The sequence below is a fragment of the Nuphar pumila genome, chromosome 11 (genome assembly GCF_984573655.1).
Source record: "Nuphar pumila chromosome 11, dmNupPumi1.hap1.1, whole genome shotgun sequence".
NCBI lineage: Eukaryota > Viridiplantae > Streptophyta > Magnoliopsida > Nymphaeales > Nymphaeaceae > Nuphar > Nuphar pumila.
In genome coordinates, this window is record NC_143259.1 from 21133382 (window position 1) to 21157061 (window position 23680).

Sequence of the window (23680 nt, forward strand, 5' to 3'; positions counted from 1 at the left end):
TAAAAAAGATAAAAACTAACTACTACTTTAAAAAAAGAGACCCAACCCTCTCTCTCTCTCTCTCTCTCTCTCTCTCTCTCTCTCTCTCTCTCTCTCTCTCTGCATGCACACACACGCAACCTACCCCCACCTCCCAACAGTTAAAAAGCCCTTGTCTGCGCCCTCTCACCCACCAGGGAGTACCTTCAGCCTTGCACCTCGGTATCAAAATCTCCATGTCCTTTAGCTTGAACGCCTTGAGCCAACCCGCTTAATTAGTTGTGCAGAACTCATGTGGGCTAGTAAGCAAGTAATTATAAACACATTTTCATATTAAGCAAAACACACTTGCAAGTTGGGGTTTTTGTATTAGTCTATTCCTATCAGTCAATTAACTGGCTAGGACGTACTCATTTCTCCTGTTCCCATGTCTTAATTGAACTCACTATCCCACTGGATATAAATTTACATTGGAACCAACGGGCTGCTTGTCTGGTAGGAGCAGCTAGTGCACGCCACCTTGTATTGGGACGTTGCAGGTTCAAAACCCAATGGTATAGTTGTATAACTAGTAGGGGTCTGCCTAACCCCAGCTTGCCTTTAAAAAGAAAAAATATTTACATTGAAATTTAGACATCTGATTTTTTATTTTCTTTAGCTAAGCCAACAAAGAACTCACCTGGTAGTCCTTCAGTTGGTAAAGCCCTTGAAGTCGACCTGGCAAGGACGCTATTGTGGGTTTCGAAGTCATGACTTTTTGTCAACTTGAAGACATTTACAAGTCTACAATCATACTCAATTGGATGGAATTGTTTAATCTTAAAGGAGATCTTTTATAATAGGTTATTTATTTGTTTCGTCGTCTCTGTCAGGTGGCCGGAGCCCTTGTGAGCAGTTCACCAAATGTGATGCATTACAGCTTTACAACTTTACTGAACCTGACTAAATTGATTGCCGTTTTATTTGATGTCTAACAGCCATTAGCACCATTGAATTTTGAAGTTGGTGTTGCATAGTTAAAATTGACAAGACAACATAAAACACAACTGGTTAACACATGCATCGATTTTCTGTGAAAAACACAAAACATCGAAACTCTTTACACGCCCATTTTCTGTGTTTTGTCTTCTGTATGGGCCTGAATACTTTGCGACCACTGGACCGGCTCTGGAGATTGACCCTTTATTACCAACGGGGGCTCCGCGTGGTTGGTAAGAGCTGTCAGTGCACATCTCTTGAACAACTAACTGGTGAGGTCGGACTAACATCCAGCTTGCCTTTAAAAAAAAAGCATTGCTCTATAAAAACTTAGGGCCTGTTTGGAATCTGATAGCTGGGATGGGCGTTTATGTATTTGGGATGTAAAGTGAGGCCCTTTTCCTTTCACATGATTCCAGCCCAGCTACCAGATTCCAAATTCCAAACTGGCCCTTTTAGTGGACAACATGGCCTTTGACAGACTCGGGACTCCTTCCCAACCGAGTCACAGAGTACCGGTTCGACCCAGGGATGCATTAGACAAGTACAAAGAAACTAAGCCAGTTCATCTCTTATACCGAGTTGTGGATTGCCTATTGTTACTTGGTCAATCTGCATGGCATCCTTCTGCATTCTAGTGCTCTGAGACAGCAAGCACTTAACCCAATCCCTCCTACCAAGAGCCCCCAAAAGTAGTCACCTCTCACCATGGCTGCCATGCTCAGTCTACCTTCCTTCTCATCCATCTCTTCTCTTTCTAGAAGACCCACCTTCAATACCCACTTGAAATCCCCCCACCTCTACTCTAGAGTGCCCTTGTTGTCCCCTCCAAGGGCCATAGATAATGGAACCGGGATGGTGGGTGCCCCAACATTGGAGGTAAAAGTGGCAGAGAAGGAGTCCCCTCCTCCCCCTCCGAAGTTGGGGGAGTCTCCTGGTTCAAGTAATGATGCACCCACATTCGAAGACTCAAGATGGGTAGGTGGGACATGGGACCTAAAACAGTTTAGGAAGAATGGGGAGACTGATTGGGATGCCGTGATTGATTCTGGTGAGGAAAATCTCTTCTGGGTCCTTGTTCTTTTTTTTTCTGTGGTGATTTCTTGGTGAAGATGTTGCTTGATTCTTTTAGTGGTTTGTTGTGGGTTTAGATGATACCTGGGTATCTCAATTTTTGCATTTAATTATGTCTGGCGGGGCTTCCTGAGTTTTTCTTTTCTTTATATTCAAAGTGAGGGTTTTCTTTGCTTTTTGTGGGAATATGACAAGGCTTTTGCATGCTGGATATCTGTGTTCAAATTTTTGGAATTTGGTTTCTTGATTAGTAGTCCTTTTGGTTAACATTTCTTTGTTTACTTGTAGTATGTCATTGATTCATATGGTAATTGTATCTTCGTGTTGAGGATTTGGTTCTTGTAAAGGGAAGATATGCTATTGCTAAATATTTGCATTCTGACTAGTTCCACTGGAAAGTGAACTGGGAAGATACGTCTGCTGGATGGCCGTAGCTTTCGGCACTGAAGACAACTGGAGAACTTTGGAAGAATCATTAATGTCAATGTTGAGTTTTTGATGTAAAAATATGCTCTTCTTTTTCAGTTGTTATGGAGATATTTCTTAAATGTTTAGGCCCTTTTTTGCCCCCTCTTTACAATCTCCTTCAGTTTGGCCACATGAGAGCGGTTGGCACTCTATTGAGGTAAATTCACAAGTTAAAAAATGCAAACATGCGTACATACATATAGCACACCAACAATTTGCAGCGGCTGCTTGTCAACTGTAACAATGAAGACCCAGTTTCTCTCAGTTCATTACTTTGTAGCTGACAACTGAGTTTGTAGAGATTCATAACCCATTTGGTTGTATGTGTTTGTGTTTGAGCAATTTGGTTCTTTTTTAATTGTTTTAGATGACTTTTACTTCTTTAGAGATTGGATTATTTTCTTCTCAAGCATGTGATGTCCACTCTTTGTCTTTTTTTCTGTGCTTCTTTTGATCAGTCACAAATATCGGTATTGGTTATATCTCGGCGAGGCTATTTCTTGGGATATTATAGGTTTGAATAGTTTGATGATAAATTTTGGAGAAATCTCAAGGCTTAAAAATTATAAAAAATAACAAAAATAAGTAAGTAAATGTAATATCGTGTGTTTTCCTTGTTAAATTTAGAGATTTTTTAAAATTTGGCTAAGTGTTTTGGTAAAGTTGATCAAATCCTCAATTTTAGGTGGTGTCAGCTGAGTCTGGCGTGGCCCATGACCTATTGACAAGACCTAAACGAGCCAATTAAGATTTAGTAAAACTTTTTATTTTTGACCTTTAAAATCGAGCAAAATTCAGAGGCGACATTCAGGTAATATATCATTAGTTGCGTTTCGAAATTATGAAAACATTGATATTTTGTTTTTCTGAATTCGGGCTATGATTGGCCCCAAAATCACATTTTTTAAAAAATGACCCCCCTCGATGTGACCAATATTGGATCAGATCGGATCCGTATGATTCAAGTTGATATGGATCTGGACCCAGTCCAAGACCCATATTAATTAGGATCTGGTCCAATCTATGATCCATATGGATATTGGATATAGATTTGGATTTTGAATCTAGATCCAGATCCAAAATCCAATTCCAACCAATTTAAAGTTTTAAATTCAATATAAAAGTTAAATTGAGTGAAATTCCATGTTAAAAAGACTCCCGGGGGGAAGACACCCTCCGGATCTTTATGAAAATTTATTATTTAAAAAATAATTAATTAATTCCAAAATTTTATTTTGGATATGACAGAGTTCTACATTTGTAGAAGTCTACCTATTATGTAGGGATTCTAGAGGGGGTGTCACCCTCTAGAAGAGCCCAAATGTGGTTAGAGTAAAATAGTAAAAGAAATAAAATAAAATAAGAGGATAATTAGGATTTGGTTAGAGAGAGATAGAGTTCTACATTTTGCAGAACTCTATCCTCTATAGAAGGACTTTAGAAGGGATGTCACCTTCTCTCTAGATTTCGTTTTCTATAGAGAGAGAAGGTAGAAGGGAAAAAAAGAAAAGAAAGAAAGAAAAAAAAAGAAAAGAGAGAAAAAGGAATGGAAAGAAGAAGAAGAAGAAGAAAAGGAGGATCCATTTCCGTTTTGATCGTCCAACAAACACTTTTTCGGTCTTTTTCCGTTTTCGATTAAAGGTATGGGTTCCTCTTTTAATTTGAACAGGGAAAGACAATTTAAATCAGATTTATGTGTAGGTTCTAGATGGAAACGTAATAAATTTGATTTTTTTTACATGTTCAATCACATGCCTTGATGCATGATGGCATGAAACTCGGTTTTCATGAAAACATGGTTTGTTTCTCCTATTATTCATGTTCTACTACTGATTTCTTTCACGATAGCATATTGATCATATATATATATATATATATATATATATATACACACACACACACACCTAGGGATTGACCATATGATGCAGCGAGGAGGATAGGCTTCTGCGTTCTTGACGTCGGCTGATGAAGGCACGACCCTCACGGTCGTGCGTTGTGCAGAAAAGAATAAGAATGCCCACCGTAAACGATGGGGCTTGATTTTTATTTCAATATAAACTTCAATGAACAATGGAACAAATGTAAATGAAAAGAAACAAATAATGAAAAGGAATAAAGAAGAAAAGGGGAAAACGGCTGGAAGAAAACAATTCAGAAAAAAAAATGAAGGTTGTTTCTATTCTTCAATCTTCTCTATCTTGCACGCAACCCTAGGAGTGTAATAACCACATTTTTTAAGCATTTATTTAGAAAAAATATATACAAATTTCGTAATATTGTGATTTGGGCTTGGGATCAAAGTTTCGGATCCAGGATCCATAAAGGGGTCTTTCTATATATGTATATATCGTATAAACTTATACGTATATATATATGTGTGTGTAATAACTTTATTTTAATTATTTGAGTGATAGGTATTTAAAATAATACTTAGAATGGCTGGGATCCACTTTTCGGATCCATATACCCATATATATATTGTAATATATATAATAATAATACTAAGTAAATAAAATTACTTTGGGGGTTTGATTCACAGTTGGACCCATTTGGATCCAACTTGTGGATCCACCTTTATAGCGTGAACCGGATCCAATTTCCGATTGGATCCCGAGTCGTGGGTCGCGGGTTTCAGACCCGGACCCGACTGCTTCATTAGAACCCAGATAAAGAATTGTGCCCTAGCACGATTCTTGAACCTGTTGGGAGGAAGCGTAACCGCCGGTGAGGGGGTCGCCTCTGGTTTAAGGGGGAGAGGGTCTCGCCCTCTTCCTCCCGCTATCTCTCTCTCTCTCTTTCCCTCTCAAATCCTTCTCGCTTTCCTCCCTCTCTGTCTTTTCTTCTCTCTCTGCTCTTACCGTCTCTCTCTCTGCTTCTCTTGTTCTCTCCGTCTCTCGCTCCTGTCACTGCGAACAACTCTGACCATCAGCAGCCGATGTCGTCGGCAACCATCTTCTCATTGCGGCAGCCACCCTCACCGGAGCTGACGACCCTCCACAGCAATCTCTGAGCGCTGGAACATGTAGGATCAGTAACTTTTCTTGTGGGTTATTGTCTGGGTCTGGGTGTGCTTGGGTTGGTCAAGGGGAAACTTCGAATGATTAAGGCCATTGCTAACCCTAAACCAAGAACCCCAATTTCTTGGATTTGGGGGTTTCAGGTTTTTAATTTAGGAAAGGATTTTAGGAAACCCTAAATCGTTCGATTGGGGGGGGGGGTCGGCATTCTGTTACGAGTGGTGAAGGTTACAGTGATGCAAGTGGGGGTATCACTATTTTTTTAGTCTAAAAAAAACCAAGGATTTCGGCTTTTGTAGATCTCTTCCTAGCTGTTTTATTAATTCTTGTAATGTCATACTGTCAGATTCGCGTGTGGTTTGGTTTTGTTACATTCGTGTGTTAACATAATCTTTCTCCGAGATATCCTTGTAATCGTTGTATGCCGTTATAGTAGTAACTTTTATTACGATTGTTTCTTTTCCACTAACCATTCAATGTTCTGTTTCTGGAGGTGTACTTGGATTTTCTCTCAATGATCTAGACTATTTTTTTTGTAGTATGTGGCTTGAAATAGCGTACCGACTTCTGTATTTCATTTAGAGCAGTTCCCTCTTCCTCTTCTTCTTCTTTTTCTCCATCATATTCCTTGAGGCCTTGTGGCAAGTGATTTCTGGTTTTATGTGGTAAATTGTGTAAATATGTATGTATTTAAGGCAGATTGTATTTGCAGATGCTAGTCAAATATTTTATCAAAATCTTTTGATTCAGTAATTTAGTTCTGAGGATCAACTCGTGTAGAAAGTGATCAGTTTTCTTATTACCAGGATTGCTTGGTTTGGATTTAGCCTTAAGATAGCATCCTATTATTGAATATTCTGAGAACTGGGGTCATCCCTACTTACTAGTCTTGTAGGTGCAAGGTGATTGTTTCTTGAATTTTGAGTTGACTTATTTCTTCTTGGATGGTAGAGTTGTTTTAACAGATTTCAAGGTCATGATAGTTGAAATTTGAAAATCTGATTTGGAATTATAATTTTTCCTTTGGATTCATCCAACTTCTATCTCATGCTTCTATAATGCGAAGTTAGCAATCTGGAACTTTATATTTTTGATAGGGCTGGTAAACGAGCTGAACGAAGCCAAGCCATGAGATGCTCAGATCGTTTACTTTCCCTAATTATGGATATTTGAGATACATTCTTTTATATGTTTTGTTCAGTTGATATTTGCCATATGCTGCTAAATATGTTATCGTTCAATATGTTGTAGCATATGAAGTGTAGCCTAACTTAGCAGGATATTACATTGAAGATAGGTGAGTGCATGCTCATTGAAATTATATCCTACACTGAGAGTTTCTATCCCAAAGTGTCTCTGAGGTTAGAAGCATGAAATCATGTAAACTTGAAATGTATATGACAAAGGATTATTGTTGTACCCAGTTGCGGTTGGGCTCTATAGGGTTCTTCAAATTGCATTCTTCTGGGTTTCTCTAGTGTTGTAACTTATTTACATGAAATACCACGTGCTTAAACTGCTTTTTGTTAGAAAATGTATAATTTGAATTGCTGGTATGCAACATGTTATCTGTGTTTGAGGAATGAGGTTGTTACATTAAGTTCAAATATATGATGATGCACTTAGTGACATCTGGATATGCGCCTTTCAGCGAGGTAGTCACTTGAGAAAACCTTGCCTAATAGGCTATATTGGATTGATGACCCAATGCAGGTACTTGGGTTATTAGCTTGTATGCATGTTCTGCCAGAGGTGAATCAAGGAAAGAATGTTATTTTCTCTTGTGCTTAGAATCAACATGTTATGCTTGATTAACACATTAGTGCAAGGTTGCTTGCACATGCATGTGCATACATGGAATTAATGTATTTTGGCACGTACCTCATGGCGTGCGTGTTGACATATTTTAATTGGAACTGGTTCATGAATAAAAGTATGCATTTGATGTGAGCATGCATACGAATTGAACAAAGACATGCTTATGAATATTTAGCGTAGCATACACATGATACATGTTGGTATTTCTGAATGTGCATATAAATTTCTAGAATGTGTGGTGTGCATGTATTTTGGTTCTCGAGACATGTCGAGATTTAGAATTATTTATATGCTTTTACTTGATATGACGTGCTTAAGCATTATACTATATGAAGTTTGTATCAAATGCATGTGCATACATGAATTGATGTGTGTTTCACATGTACATAAATGCATGAGTTGTTCACTTGTCCCAATTGAGATGATTTATGAGTAAATGCATGTATGTGAAGTGATTTTGAAAAGGCACATGCACATGAATGGTGAACACATGCGCATGAATGTGACATATCATGCATATGGTTAAATTGACATATATAAATATGCATTTGGAATCATGTTGGTATCATTGCATAAATTGCATATTGTTAGGATTTTTGCATAAGATGCATCGATGGTCTAAGTGAATCATCAAAGGCATGGAGCGCCTTGAGCTTTGGTTGCTTTTTCTTAATTGTTTAATTGCATTCCAAAAATCACATTTGTACTATGGTTTTAATTGTGCTGTTCTATTGTTGCCACGGGTGGTAGACCGTGAAGAGTTGCGCATGCTGAATTGTGAGCTTATGGTTGCATGTTGATTTACAAGCCTATGTTATTAACTTTACATGTTGATTTGCAAATATAATTTTGTTGCACTATATTGCACAGTTCGATGTGTTTCCTCGGGCTGGAGTCTCATGATGGTTCTCGCAGGGGTAGATGTGAGCTTTTGCCTTGTTTTTGCATGTTGAATTGCAAAACTCAACAATTGGCTCTTAATAAAAAGATAATGAATAAAAACAGTGTAATATACGTTCTGGGATATCTCATCTGGAGTATGAGAATCTTAGAGATCCGGTCTTGGGAAGACTGTGAGGATACAAAAACTCCGTGTGCTTTATTTTGTTTCCTAAATCCGATATTGAGGTTCTTTCTCTTAGCTACGGTTTTAGGGAGAGTCCGTCATTTTACCAGGGGGTGGTGTGTTTTGACACAGTTGTTGTTTTTGGTACCAAGGAAGTGACACTTGTGGGCGTGGGGTGTCCCTTGTATCCCCGATATTAGATGTAGAGGTTTAATGTTCCAAAGGTGAATCAGTCGAGAGTTAAGTTTGAAACCCAGTAATAAAATACAAATTGTGTGTTAAGCTACCATGGGAACCTAACTTGACTTCGGAGATTGTACCTGTTTGGTGTATCCGCGAGCAATGATAATTAAAAAAAGGAACTTAAAGTTTTGTGCATTTAATAGGGCATGCATATGGAAAAGAGAACTTAAATGAAAGATAATAAGTGGATTCATGCATTACGCATAAGTCATACATTTTCTTGCTATGCATTAGAACATGCATATGTTATCTGTTTTCTTAATTGTTATAGGTTTTGTGGATGGATGATGGTTAATTTCTAATGCATGTTAAATGCCCAATTCTACTTGAATTGTAATTCATGGTATTGATTAATTTTCTTTTGTACCTAATAGATGCACCATGTTGTATGAATGATTACCTGAATTATGTAATTGTCATAATTGCATTCCTCTGAATTATTGCATGAATTTGTATCTATGGTTATGAGATATTTAAATGCTGCTATTGATGTTACCTGTCAGTTAGCTTCTGATAAATTATTGACTGGCGTAGCATAAATCTTTACTTATTCTTGTATATACTGAAAATCACACATGACACCCACATCACATACTAGATTCATGATATACCTGCATTAAAAGTTACTTATTTTCTACTTAGACAGATGTAGTCTAATTCCTATAAATTTATCATTTTTCAGGTGAAAGGTAAAGTTTATGAGTGGTTGCGGGATGAGGCTTCGATCGAGATTTTGGATTTACTGTTCTAGGGATAGTTCGAGAAACTCTGTTGTTAATTTTCATTGATATTGAAATGAAACAAATGTTTTGGTCTTGCTTCTCTTGTAATGTTCCAGAATGCTTAACTTTATAATATTTCTTGTTTTTCCTTTTTCAAAAAAAAAATCCTCAAAATTTGGGTTAGGATTTCGGGGCGTTACAAGGAGGGTCTTTTAAAGGCTTCAGTTGGATCCGGGTCTCGGGTTCGATCCCAGACTCGAGACAACTCCTGAGTACTGCTGGATCTGGGGCATCCCGGCTTGTACTCTCTGTGCTCGTCTGGAGTAGGTATGCAGAGGGACCTTTTCTCCGCGTCTCGGTACGGGAACCTGGATCGGATCCACTACTTGGGTCTGATCCCCAATCCCATGGTGCAAATTCGGTTCACTGCCTGGGTCAGGCTGTTTGGGTCCGGCTTCATCCTGCTCTGCATCATTCCCCCTTGTCTGGGAAGAAGTTGGCTCTGACGACTTGTTGTCTCCACAGTAAGCATATAGATCAGACACATTGAATATAGGTGAAATGTGTCAATATTCGGGTAGTTCAAGGAGGTAGGTATTAAGACTCAACCGCTTAAGAATCTTGAAAGGACCATACTTCTTAGGACTCAACTTGCCATAGGTACCTACTGGAAAACGCTCGGGACGTAGGTAAACCCATACTAACTGACCGACTTGAAACTGGACATCACAACGACCTTGGTTCACGAAAGCTTTGTAGGTTTCGTACCTTTCAACAAGTTTGGCTCAGACCTGTCTGTGGATATCACGCATGTACTCAATAGCATCAAATGCGTCTGGGGCTGGGTCTGGGAGACTGAACACAGGTGCTAGGTCTACTACATGGGTGGGTGACCGACCATAAACCACTTGGAAAGGAGATTTGCCTATAGATCGGTTGATGAAGATGTTATATGCGAACTCGGCTTGGGGCAGAACTAGGTCCCATGTTTTGACATTCTCCCCTACTAGACTCTGTAACAGGTTCCCTAAGGTGTGGTTGACAACTTCGGTTTGGCCATCTGTTTGAGGGTGGTAAGCACTACTGAGCTGAAGCTTGGTCTTCAATAAGGCCCATAACGATTTTCAAAAATAGCTCATAAAATGCGTGTCACGATCTGAAGTGATCGTGTGAGGCAAACCATGAAAACGGGCCACGTCCTTGAAGTAATAGGAAGCTACTAGCGAGGCATCAGTGGTTCACTTACAAGTGACAAAAATAGCCATTTTTGAAAACGGTCAACAACGTCTAAAATTGAATCAAAACGACGCAGGGTTTTGGGAAGACCCACAATAAAATCCATGGACACATGCTCCCAGGAGTGCTCAGGGATGGGTAACGGAGTATACAAACCACTATTCTAACGATGACCCTTAGACACTTGACACACTCGACAACTTTGAATAAACTTGACAACATCTTTGCGCATTTTGGGCCAAAAGTAGCGTTCATCTAACTGAGCGAACGTCTTATCATGTCCAAAATGCCCAGCTAGTCCCCTTTCATGTAACTCAAAAATCAACTGAAGTCTCAGAGAGAAATCGGGCACACATAGCTTGTTATCGTAAAAGAGGTAACCATTAGGTATACTAAATCGCCGGTCGACTGAGCTATCAAAGGAGAGGCACACTTCCCAGACTTGCTGAAAATCAGGGTCCGTCGGGTATAACTCCTTGCATTGTTCGAACCCAATGACTTGCACTGACATAGTCATCAGAAAGCTGTTCTTCCTGCTAAGAGTGTCAGCTACCTTGTTCAGAGTACCAGATTGATAGTGAATCGTGAAAGTGTACTCTTGTAAGAAACTGACCTACTTGGCATGACGAGCACTCAACTTCTTTTGACTATTCAGATACTTCAATGCCTCATGATCCGTGTACAAGACAAACTCGTTATAAATAAGATAATGCCTCCAATAACGAAGGGCTTGTGCCACGGCATAAAACTCAACGTCATAAGTGGAATATTTGCACATGACCTGAGTCAGCTTCTCACTAAAGAAAGCAATGGGTCTGCGATTCTGACTCAGGATTGCATCAATTCCCACTTTTGAGGCATCACACTCAACCTCAAAGACTGCGCTAAAATCAGGAAGGGCTAAGACAAGGGCACTAGTCATTTTCGCTTTGATGAGCGTAAAGGTCTTTCCCGCAGCAGGCATCTAATGGAAACTAGTACCCTTTAGGCACTCCGTGATGGGGGCCATGAGGGTGTTGAAGTTTCTCACAAAACGTCGTTAAAAAGTGGCTAACCCGTGGAAACTACAGATCTCTCCAATAGTCTTTGGGGTAGGCCAATCTACGACCGCACGGACTTTCGCGGGATCTGCCTTAACTCCATCAGACTATACAATAAAACCTAAGAACACGACACATGACATCATAAACTCACACTTTTGGCATTGACATAAAAAATTTTCCTCCTTAAAATCTCTAAGACCTGACATAGGTGACTCAAATGATCAGACAAAGATAAGCTATAAATCAAAATATCATCAAAGTACACAACGACAAACTTTCCTATACAAGGACGCAACACTTGGGTCATCATATTCATGAAAGTACTCGGGGGCATTTGATAACCCAAATGGCATGACTAACCACTCATACAATCCATCACGTGTCTTGAATGTCGTCTTCCACTCATCCCCCTCCTGGATACGGATTTGGTGGTACCCACTTTTTAAATCAATTTTGGAGAAAATAGAGGCACCAGCCAACATGTCAAACATATCGTCCAAATGAGGAATGAGAAAACGGTATTTGACAGTGATCCGATTGATCGCTCGATTATCAACGCACATGCGCATGGACTCATCTTTTTTAGGGGTGAGCAGGGCGGGTACTGCGCAATGACTCACACTCTCACGAATAAAACCCTTTTGCAGTAGCTCCTGAACCTGCTCAACAACTCAACATGTTCGGATGGGTTCATGCAATACGCGGGGAGGTTAGGGAGACTCGATTCAGGACAAAATCAATGGCGTGCTAGACCACCCTCATTGAAGGTAGACTATTAGGCAGGTCATCTGGCATAATGTCGCGAAACTCCTCAACAAGGAGGGTGATGTCCGCAGGAACGGACAAGGACGTACTCATCAACGACTTAACCACCAAGGCATAACAATAACCATCTTCCCGACAATGGCTCAAGAAAGACAGGTAAGAGAGGCCCGCGAGTCTGGGAACTCGCTCAGGCTTATCTTCAGTGGGAAAACCAATCTCCTTGATAGGGAGAAGGACTATTTTATGGCCCTTAAAAATAAGAGTATGTGTTTTTGCGGCCATCGTGAATTGTCTTGCGATCAAACTGTCAGGGACGACCCAAAAGAATGTGACACGCACTCATAGGAGCTACATCACACCACACCACATCGTGGTAATGCTCTCCCATGGAGAACCAAACTAAACGCTGGGTGATGAGAACCTTGTTTCATTTCTTGAACCATGTCATCTTGTATTGTTGGGACAACTTCTCCGTTTTCAAGTTCAAGGTGGACACAACACTCTCATACACCATATTCTCACACGCACCAGTGTCGATAATAACATCACACGCATGTCCCTCACAGTTGTACTGGGTTCTAAAAATGTTGTTCCACAACCATTTTGCTGTAGCCGACTCTCAAGGTGCGGTCAAAACATGGCGGATGGACAACAAATTTTCGACGTTATCGTCAAACTCTACGGCTTCCCTCTCGTCATCTCCCTCAACAAACGACTCACCCTCGCTCTCACTATCGGACGCTGATTCAACAATGCCCTCTATGAAATGGGTGTTCTTGCTCACGGTGGGGCACTTGGACGCAACATGACCTAACTCCTGACACTTAAAACAACGAATGGTAGACTCACTGGGCTTGGCTTTGGATCTGGTGTGGTACGCTAGCCCAGACTGGTCAGGTTTGCTAGGGTCAACTCTAGGAGTGGACTTTGGGTCTTCCTTCCTAGGGGAGCTTGCTCTCCTGGTTGGGAAACTCGACTTGGGTCGACTGGACTGGACTGGTCACTACGGGAGGTCCTATATTCCTGCCTCCTTTTCAACTTTTCTTCAACATTCATGGCGTAATTGCTTGCCTGATCTAATGTTTCGACTGTGATGCAGCTGAAATCATCAGAGATAGCAGGACGGAGACCAGAAACATACCTCGTGACCTGCTGGCGGGCGGTCTCCTTGATCCGCACTTGTAGGGAAAGACGATGGAACTCAGCAGTATGCTCCGCCACAATTCGGGTAAGGGGGTTCGGAAAGTAGACCCGCCCCCGGGGACCCAAAGAATGGTCCCCGAGACTCGGGTCTGGGTCCCATGGAAAAATATTCCGGTCCGAACCCTCTCGGGCTCGGACCCATCCACACGGCTCCCCCTGCTCCCGCCCGCAGGTTTGCTGCCATAGGGCCTCCACGCGCGGGATCAGAGGGAAGGACAAGCTCCTTTCCAGGTCGGGTTGATGCACCCGAGCCTGCAGCAGAGCTCAGCGTGCCACTGGGGTCCTGTAGACCAGGTTCGGCTTGCGGCAGGCCCACAGGGAATTGCGGCCTGGGCTGGGGCACACCCGAGTACTGTGGAGTTCCAGCCAGGAGTCCCGGGTTCACCTGGAGGGTGCCAACTGCTATCGGATCAGGGTGGAAAGGGGGTACCGGGTTCGGGGTAGTGGCGCGATCACCAGAGGCCGACTGGCCTGGGTCAGCTGCGACGGCATGTGCTTGACGGTCGGCGCCGTCACTCGATCCCGCTCTTGTGTTTAGCATTGAAGCCATGCACGCCTCCCCGGTCGACTCGATGGCCACGATCCGATTTTCGACTCCATCTAGGCGTTTTGACATGCTGGCCTCGTCCCTGCTGATGCGCAACATGTTTTCTTGCATTTTTGTCATCATTTCCATTATCCGCAACATCGGATCTTCATTGTCGGCTTCCTCCCGCTCTTTTCCACTCGCCGGATCGCTCCTCGCCTCTTTGAACCATGTCGCTGACGAAGGAGGAAACATTGGGCTCTAATACCACCTTGATGCAACGAGGAGGATAGGCTTCTGCATTCTTGACGTTGGCTGATGAAGGCACGACCCTCACGGTTGTGCATTGTGCAGAAAAGAATAATAATGCCCACCGTAAACGATGGGGCTTGATTTTTATTTCAATATAAACTTCAATGAACAATGGAACGAATGTAAATGAAAAGAAACAAACAATGAAAAGGAATAAAGAAGAAAAGGGGAAAACGGCGGGAAGAAAACAATTCGGAAAAAAAAATGAAGGTTGCTGCTATTCTTCAATCTTCTCTATCTTGCACGCAACCCTAGGAGGGACTTTTAAAGGCTTCTGTTAGTTCTGGGTCTCGGGTCCGGTCCCAGACCCGAGACAACTCCTGAGTGTTGCTGGATCTGGGGCGTTCTGGCCTGTACTCTCTGTGCTCGTCTGGAGTAGAAACGCAGAGGGACCTCTTCTCCGCGTCTCGGTACAGGAACTTGGATCGGATCCACTACTTGAGTCCGATCCCCAATCCCATGGTGCAAATTCGGTCCACTGCCTGGGTCAGGCTGTATGGATCTGGGTCCATCCTGCTCTACATCACCATATAGTTGGGTGATCCAACGCAGTTCTAGGTGGGGTTTGGATGTGATCCAACCCAAGCCTGCCACAGGGACACACACACACACACACACACACACACACACACACATATATATATATATATATATATATATATATATATATATATATATATATATATATATATATATATATATATATATATATATATTGATCGTGTATCGACTGGCGTGTCATGGTCTGATTTGGATCAGATTTGGTCCAAACCAGACCTGACGTCGATTTTCAGCATGACTGAATGTGTTTTTTTTAAGATGTCATATTGGATGTGTTTTAAGTTGACATATTGAATGTGTTTTTAAGATTGTTATATTGGTATATTGGTTGTGTTTTATTTTTATTTTTTTAACTGCAATAATTTTGGGCGACAGGTAGACCCTAATACACGTAGTATCGGGTGCTGACCAGACCCAAAAATGTATTGATTTCGGGTGACTGGTCAGACCATATTATACGCTGTGTTGAGTGCTAACCAAACCCGAAAGTATATTGATTTTGGGTGACTGGTCAGACCCGAATACACACTGTATCGGGTGCTGACCAGACCCAGAAATATATTGATTTTGGGTGACTGGTCAGACCCGAATGCACCCTGTATTGGGTGCTGACCAGACCCATAAATATATTGATTTCGAGTGACTGGTCAGACCCGAATACACGTTGTATCGAGTGCTGCCAGACCCAAAAATATATTGATTTCAGGTGACTAGTCAGACCCGAATACACGTATCGGGTGTTTACCAGACCTAGAAATATATTGATTTCGGGTGACTGGACAGACTTGAATACACATTGTATCGGGTGCTGACGAGGCCCAAAAATATATTGATTTCGAGTGACTAGTCAGGCCCGAATACACACTTTATCAGGTGCTGACCAGACCCGAAAATGTGTTGATTTCGGGTGACTGGTCAGACCCGAATACATGTCGTATCGGGCGTTAACCAGACCCACAACACCTGCAGTTTTCGGGTGACTGATAAGACCCAAAATATGTGCAGAACTGGGTGTTGATCAGACCCCACATATACGTGCAGAAGCGGGTGCTGATCGGACCCGAAAATGTACTGTTTTCGGGTACTGATCATACCCAAATACATGTTGTATTGGGTGTTGACCAGACTGGAATACATGTTTATCGGATTGGTTTACACGAGGATGTTGATATCTATGTTTGCAAGACTGTCATCAAGTTGTGTTTATATGTGTAGAAAATCAGTGATGGTTAAAGATGATTTCGGAAATAACTATGTTTGAATAGCTGGATATGTGTATGTTATTTCTCTGCATAAATATGTTTCAGTATGTTATTTTTTTTCATAAGTATGCATCAACAAAGTATTTTCAGCATGTTATTTTTTCTGCATATATATGCATTAAACATGTGATTTTATTCGGCTTTCGGTGGGCTATTGTACGGCAGACCAATGTTGCATATTTATGTGCAACATTGTCCGCTGTCCATTGCCTTTGAGTTGCATGTTTTCTGCATGAGAAACATGCTGCCAACGGCATGCTAATGTTGTTTTGTGCATCGTAGCAGCATAGGTATGAATCAGTGGTTCTGTTCTGTATCCCGAGCATGCCCAAATTGGTTACATGAATGGCAAGAATGTTTATTGGTTATGTATGATCATGTAAATGCATATCATGAACGAAATTTATGAAGTTATTTTGATGTTGCATTAACATGATCACGTGCATATTTGAATGTTATGCATGAGATAAATCATGAAAGAAAAATGCATGTTGCAAGCATTTGTTTGTATGCATATGCGATTTGTTTTGTATGTACGTTCTTATTGTGTATGAATGAATGTGCATTGTGAACATATTTCAATAATTGTGTATGTGCATGTTCATTGAGGATTTTTGCATAAGATGCATCAGTGGTCTGATGTTGGACCATTGTAGGACATGTGAGCTAGGAACATGTGTTGCTCTAAGATTTGTGTGTATGCATTGCAAAATCCAATTTTAAAATTATTGGTTTTCTAATTTAATTGCACTGTTAAATTTGTAACGAGCAAGGTCCTGTGTTGGGTTTTACATGTTGATTTGCAAAACGAATCTTTTGTAAAGAATTTGACTTTTGTTAAAAAGATAAAAGAGATAAACAGTGTAATTAATATTTTTCTTCCTGAATGTCCCTTCCACAGTGTGAGAATCCTTGATGGTGGTTTTGGAAAACCGTGAGGATACTAAAACTTCATATGCGATTCTGCACCTGAACTCGATATGGTGATTCACCTCTCGGCCACGGTTTTAGGGAGTTTCAGTCACTTTGCCTGGGGGTGGTGTTGTGACACAATTGTTATTGGTGTACCAAAAAAGTGGCATTAGTGGATATTGATTTCCCTGGTGTCCCGTAATGTTCCGATGGATGATGTTGATTCTTGATATTGCTCGAGTAACAAGTGTAGAACCCAGTAATAAAATACAAATTGTGTGTTAAGTTACAACTGTGAACATATTTTAAACTTCAAAAATTGTTTTTAAGTATCCACAGGTTTAATGAAAAGTAGAACTAAACTTGTGTGCATTTAATTAGGACATGCATGCAAAAGAGAACTTTGATAATAACTTAATAATTTGTTCATGCATGTGCATTGGAATCATGCGTATTTACTGTTCTGCATTAGTTCAAGCATTCCTACTTGTTTTTGTTTCATGTGAGAAATTGTGATTGCATTATAAGTGTTTTCATATATTTGATTAGTAAATGGTTTACGAGATTGTCATTGTTATATTTCTTCTGATACTTGCATGAATTTGATTTATGTTTTTTCTTTTTTATTTGGATTTTTAGAGGAATTCGTAAAAAGAATCTTTGATTCTTATTTAGTACTTCATATGTTTTTCATAAGACTTGAAGCTCAATGATGAGGATGACTGCATCAGAGAGCCTCTGAAAATGCGTGACTTACTTCTGTTATTCTTAGACAGTGTGACTTTAGGATTTTACACTTTAATTTAATTTTGTTCTCAGACTTTGATATTTGATTAATAAAGTTAGTTTTTTTTTTGGTTCAATGTAGAGATCCCGTGTGATTTGGAAAGTTGTTAAGTCTGTGAGGCTCTAGATCCTTGGGTTTTGGTTTCCACAATTGTTTACAAAAAAAAATCACTTTTCAACGAGGATAAGTTGATGCCGTTAAGCAAATATCATGTTTAGACAAAAAATACATTAATAAATGAAATAAGTAAAAAATGTAAATGAAATAAGAAAAATATATTTAAAATGTAAAAAATAAATAAAACAATAAAACAAATTGATAATATCGTGATTGTCAGGGCAGCTGAAATCAATATTTTGCAGTGCATACTGTGAAAGAAGAAAGAGTTACCACGAGTATAGTGATAGTTAAACTAGTGTTGAATGAAATATAAATCAATATTTTGCAGTTCATACTATGAAAGAAGAAAGAGTTTCCACTAGCATAATTATAGTTAAACTAGTGTTGAATGAAATATAATTCAAGTACCTAATGTCAAGGTACCTTTCTTAGTTTTTGAATTAGTGGAAAACCATGAATTCCAGTATAGCTTTCTAAGGTGTTGGACTAATGGAAAACCATGAATGGGAATGCAGTGAACTGAGGGTAACCTATGATTTTTGTGTCTACTGTCTATGCATGTCTATCTCTTCTGACACTTGGGCAACATGAACTATCAGATACTTAGCAGAAATCTGGTTTTCACAAAAATATCAATCTTGTGCGGTTATTTAGCAAAGTCATCCTATAGTTTCCTACTATACTAAAGTTAGTGGGGCCCAGTTGTTCCTGGATATTACATTTGTAAAATTTGTGCATGGTATTGTTCTATGGAATGCAGCTGATAGCAAATGAAGATGCTATTTTCTTTTTTGTGTTTAAGCAGAAAGAAACTTCTTTTTTCCCAGCTGGAAGGAAAAGAAATGTGCCTGTTCTGTAGATTGTACATATGAATCCTCAATCCCATTCCTGTAAAAAGGTTATCTTTCAAATAACATTCTGCATGCCATCTTGCTTCTGGATTTAACTGCTGTTACACATTTTAATCGTTTGTAATTTAACTTTTTCATTACCACATTGGAAATATTTGCGGTTTAACTTTTTTAATCTGCCCGTGATTACTTCAGAGGTTAAAAGGAGAAAATGGCTTGAAGATAACCCTGAATCATCTAGCAATGAAAGACCTGTAGTGTTTGATACCTCAATTATACCTTGGTGGCCATGGGTCAAAAGGTTCCATCTGCCAGAGGCAGAGCTACTAAATGGTACGTTTTTGGTTCCTGAACTTTGCTTATTTGTTATCCTTCTAACAATGGGTTAATTAACCAAATATTGGACATTGACAGGTCGTGCTGCAATGATAGGATTCTTCATGGCTTATCTGGTTGATAGCTTGACAGGAGTAGGCCTTGTAGATCAAATGGGAAATTTCTTCTGCAAGCTTCTTTTATTTGTTGCTGTAGTTGGAGTACTTTTGATCAGGAAGAATGAAGACATAGAGACTATAAAGACTCTTGTGAAGGAATCCACCTTTTATGACAAGCAATGGCAAGCTGCATGGCAGGATGATACTTCCAATGACAATATTTCGAATGATTCCTAGAACGAGTAGCCAGTATTGTTTTCATTCAAACCATGGTTTCCCAATTTTATTACATGTAAAAGTTGAAGAAATGGATGTTTTTGTTTTCTGTTTGTTTACTTTTTCTTGTATACAAGTTTTGTGTGGAAGAATGATTTCAGATGGGAGCTTCCGTTTTGTTCTCATGTAGTCTTCTGTTGGTAATTATTAGGAGCAAGATGTTTCCAACAACTTTTGTCAATTTTCTTGTCTTCTCAATGTTGGCTTGATGTTTTTCTCAAAGACTGAAACAACTTCTGAGATTTGTCTGCATCACCCATTAAGATTCTTGTTACTAAGCATACATGGTGTCATATGAAATGTTATGCTTCCTTTCTTTGAGCACGAGCATGTGCACGATCCTGCATCTCTCTCTCTCTCTCTCTCTCTCTCTCTCTCCCTCTCTCTCTGTGTGTGTGTGTGTGTGTGTTACCATATAAAGTATGGTTAGTTGAACAAAGAATCACATTTATGTGATACATTTAAGTGTTATAAGATTCTTATCTATTGTTTTTTGTAACATCGTGTTAAATTCAGATATTTTTGAAATTTTGGCTAAGTGTTGTAGAAAAATCAGTAAATACTCGATATTAGGTGGTGTCAATTGAATATGGGCTTGGCCCAAGTCTTATTTACAAGACCTAAATGAACCAAACAAGATATAATAAAAACTTTTATTTTTGACTTTTAAAATCAAGCAAAATTTTAGCGAAATTCAGGTAAAATTTAAGTTATACATCATTAGATGTGTCTCGAAATGTTGAATTCGATGATATTTTATTTTTTTGAATTTGGGCTAATGTTAGCTCAAAAATCACATTTTTTCAAAAAAGGCCCACCTCGATGGGATCGGGTCTGGGTTGGATCAAACTGGATTTGATTCGTATGATCTAAGTTAATATGGATTTGGATTTAGTCCAAGACCCATATTAATTAAGATCAGATACAGTTTAATATCCATATGGATTTTGGATATAAATTTGGATCTTAGATCTGGATCTAGATTCAAAACTCAGTCCAACAAAATTAAAGCTTTAAATTTAGTGTAAATATTTAAATTAAGAAAATTTAAAGTTAAAAAGACTCCTAAAGAGATAAGGCACCCTCTTAATTTGTTTGGATATTTATTAATTAATAAATAATTAAATAAATAATATTAAAAAATAATTTCCAATAGTAGAAGTTACCAAATGGTGGGGTCTCTAAAAGAGTCTAATTTGGTTGGGTAAACATGAAAGTAAGTAAAAAAACACGGTAAGCATTAAAAAGAGGAAAGAGTCGGATAAAAAGTCAACAAAAAAACATCTAGAAAGATTAGGAAAGGTGGTTGGAGATAGAATCCCATATGGGAAATTCTATCTCCAGCTCACATGGGGAAAACCTTAGAGGGGTGTCACCCTCTAGAGGCCCCCCTCTAATATAAAAACTACAAAAAAAAAAAAAAAGAGAGAGAGAGAGAGGAAAAAGAAAACCGTGGGAGAGGAATAAAAGAGAAGAAGAAGAAGGAAAATAAGGCTTTCTTCCTCTCCGATCATTCGAGATTTTTTGGTCATTTTCGAGCTTCAAAAAAAAAAGTACGGGTTCCTCTCTCTTGATTTGAATAGAAAGAAATAACATAAATAAGTTTATGTAATATTTTTGGGTGGAAGGGAATGAAGGAAAGCCTAATGTAGGACATGGATTTGTATATATATATATATATATATATATATATATATATATATATATATATATATATATATATATATATATATATATATATATATATATATATATATATATATATATTGTAATCTGGTTTCTTTTCTTAGTATTATTGATAAAAAGAAAATATATTTGAAATATGAAATTTCATGGGATTACGGTCTCTATGCTAAATCTGTTGTAAACCTGCCCTACTGTCCATATGGACAGATCTGTCACACTTGCGGGTGAACAGATCTGTTCCCACCGTACCAGTGGTCCGATCTGGACAGGTCTGCAAAATTCTTTTGGTACGCAGATCTGGTCCAGATCTACCAAATTCTTTTCATGTGCAAGCAAGCAAGGTTATATATATGCTTACGAGAAACCTATTTGTCATGCCTAACAAAACTGCACTTCATAGCCTTATATCTAGCTTGCCTTGCATTGTGTTTTCAAGTGTTCGGGGTGGACATATAGCATAATTACATAATTGTTTGATGCATGGCATGGAATTGTTTATGTTGCACATAACCTTACCAAGGTGCAAATCTCAAAAATTTTGGTTTTAGGATTTATTTTCAAAATTATTTCAAAACAATTTTTATTTTTTTTATGGACTGTGAACAACTGAGCAAGTTCTTTTTTGCACATGCCCAGCAGCTGGGTCGGGTTTCAATATATATATATATATATATTTAGGTGGGATACTGATATGCCCAACCGACTACATCCCAGTCGGCTGAGCATGTTTTATATTCTGTCACGCTCAGCCAACTAAAGTCGACTGAGCAGTGTATTGTCCCTGTCAAGCCCAACCGACTATAATCAGTTGGGCAGATCTTATGTGATACACCCTAGCCGACTGCAGTCAGCTGGAGGTAGACTCAAACATAAACAAAAAAAAAAGTAATGTGATAAAAAGAGGATGATATTAGTGGGTTTTTGCCAATCCGATTGGCATCAACTAGGACCCCTATCTAATCTTGTTTGATGCTGCCATTTAGGCCAACATCAAAACCACTTTAAAAATTCCATCTTGAACTTTGAGTCAAGATCGGGTATGCTACCACATGAACTGTCACATAGTCGATTTATGGCCTGATACATAATAAAAATTTCAGCCTGTCATATAGTTGATTTTCAGCATGTTACATGACAAATTATCAAACCGGTTAAATACATAATCATGTGACTGTTCATGTGTGTCATGATAAGATTGTTCATGCTTTATAAAATGTTACATGATGCATGCTTCTTTATGATTGTTATGCATACTTTCATGTGGCTGTTATGCATATTTTCATGTAATTGTGAGGCGTGCTTTTATGTGATCACCATGCATGCTTTTATGTGACTGTTCATGAGTCTTGAAATTTCCTTAAGAGTATGTGCTTTAGTATTGTAAAGGAGCACCATATATATGCAGAAAATAATATGAGACTACACATGGTAATCGGTTAGAACTGGGATGGTTTTACCTAAGCCCAGCCGATTGCCAATGAAGTCTTAGTGTTGTCCCGTATACGGGTAATATAGATTCAGGCTCGGTATGTTTTGATTGGTAAATCGAGCATGTCCGAATATGGTAAAAGTGTGGTTGCTTACCTATACTCATGAACTTTAATATTATGATGGCTTAAATATGCATATAGTAGACACATAAATTCTGAAATTTACATTGTTGTTGCATTAGCATGATTATGTGCACGTTTGTATGATATGCAACAGATGAATCATGAAACCCAAAAATGTATAGTGCGAGCATGTGTTCATATGCATATGTAAATTGTTTATTCATGTACATTCATATTGTGTGTGAATGAGTGTGTATTTGTGGACATGTTTGGATAATTGTGTGATAACATGTTCACAGTATTTTTTACATAAGATGCATCAATGGTCAGATGTTAACCATTGTAGGTCATGTGAGCTACGAGTAAGTGTTGCTCTAAGTTTTATTTTATGCATTGCAAAAATTCATTTGAAACTATTGATTTCTAAATTAATTGCATTCTTAATTTCTAAAACGGGCAAGGGTCCTGAGTTGTGTTGTGCATGTTGAATTGCAAAATGAAGCTTTTGTAAAGAACTTGTCTTTTGATAAAAGATAAAAGAGATAAAATAGTGTAATTAATGTTGTTCTTCCTAGATGTCCCTTTCAAAGTATGGGAATCCTGGATGGCAGTTTTGGGAACCGTGAGATACTAAAATTCTGTGTGCAATTATGCTCCTTAACTCGATATGGTGGCCCGGCCATAGTTTTAGAGAGTTTTTTGCCACTTTGTTTAAGGGTGGTGTGTAGACACAACTGTTATTATTAGTATACCAAGAAAGTGGCATCAATGAATGTTAATTTCTCTGG

At 39.0% G+C, this 23680-nt stretch overlaps 1 protein-coding gene across 1 annotated transcript; it reads left to right on the plus strand.

Annotated features, from left to right (window-relative positions):
- The first annotated feature begins 1531 nt into the window (after positions 1-1531).
- Positions 1532-19824, plus strand: LOC149822170 (light-harvesting complex-like protein 3 isotype 2, chloroplastic). Its single transcript, XM_089980111.1, has 3 exons — positions 1532-2008; positions 19139-19276; positions 19358-19824. Exons 1-3 carry the CDS (start codon positions 1666-1668, stop codon positions 19612-19614), a joined length of 738 nt encoding a protein of 245 aa, XP_089836237.1. The 5' UTR covers positions 1532-1665; the 3' UTR covers positions 19615-19824.
- The last annotated feature ends 3856 nt before the right edge of the window (positions 19825-23680 follow it).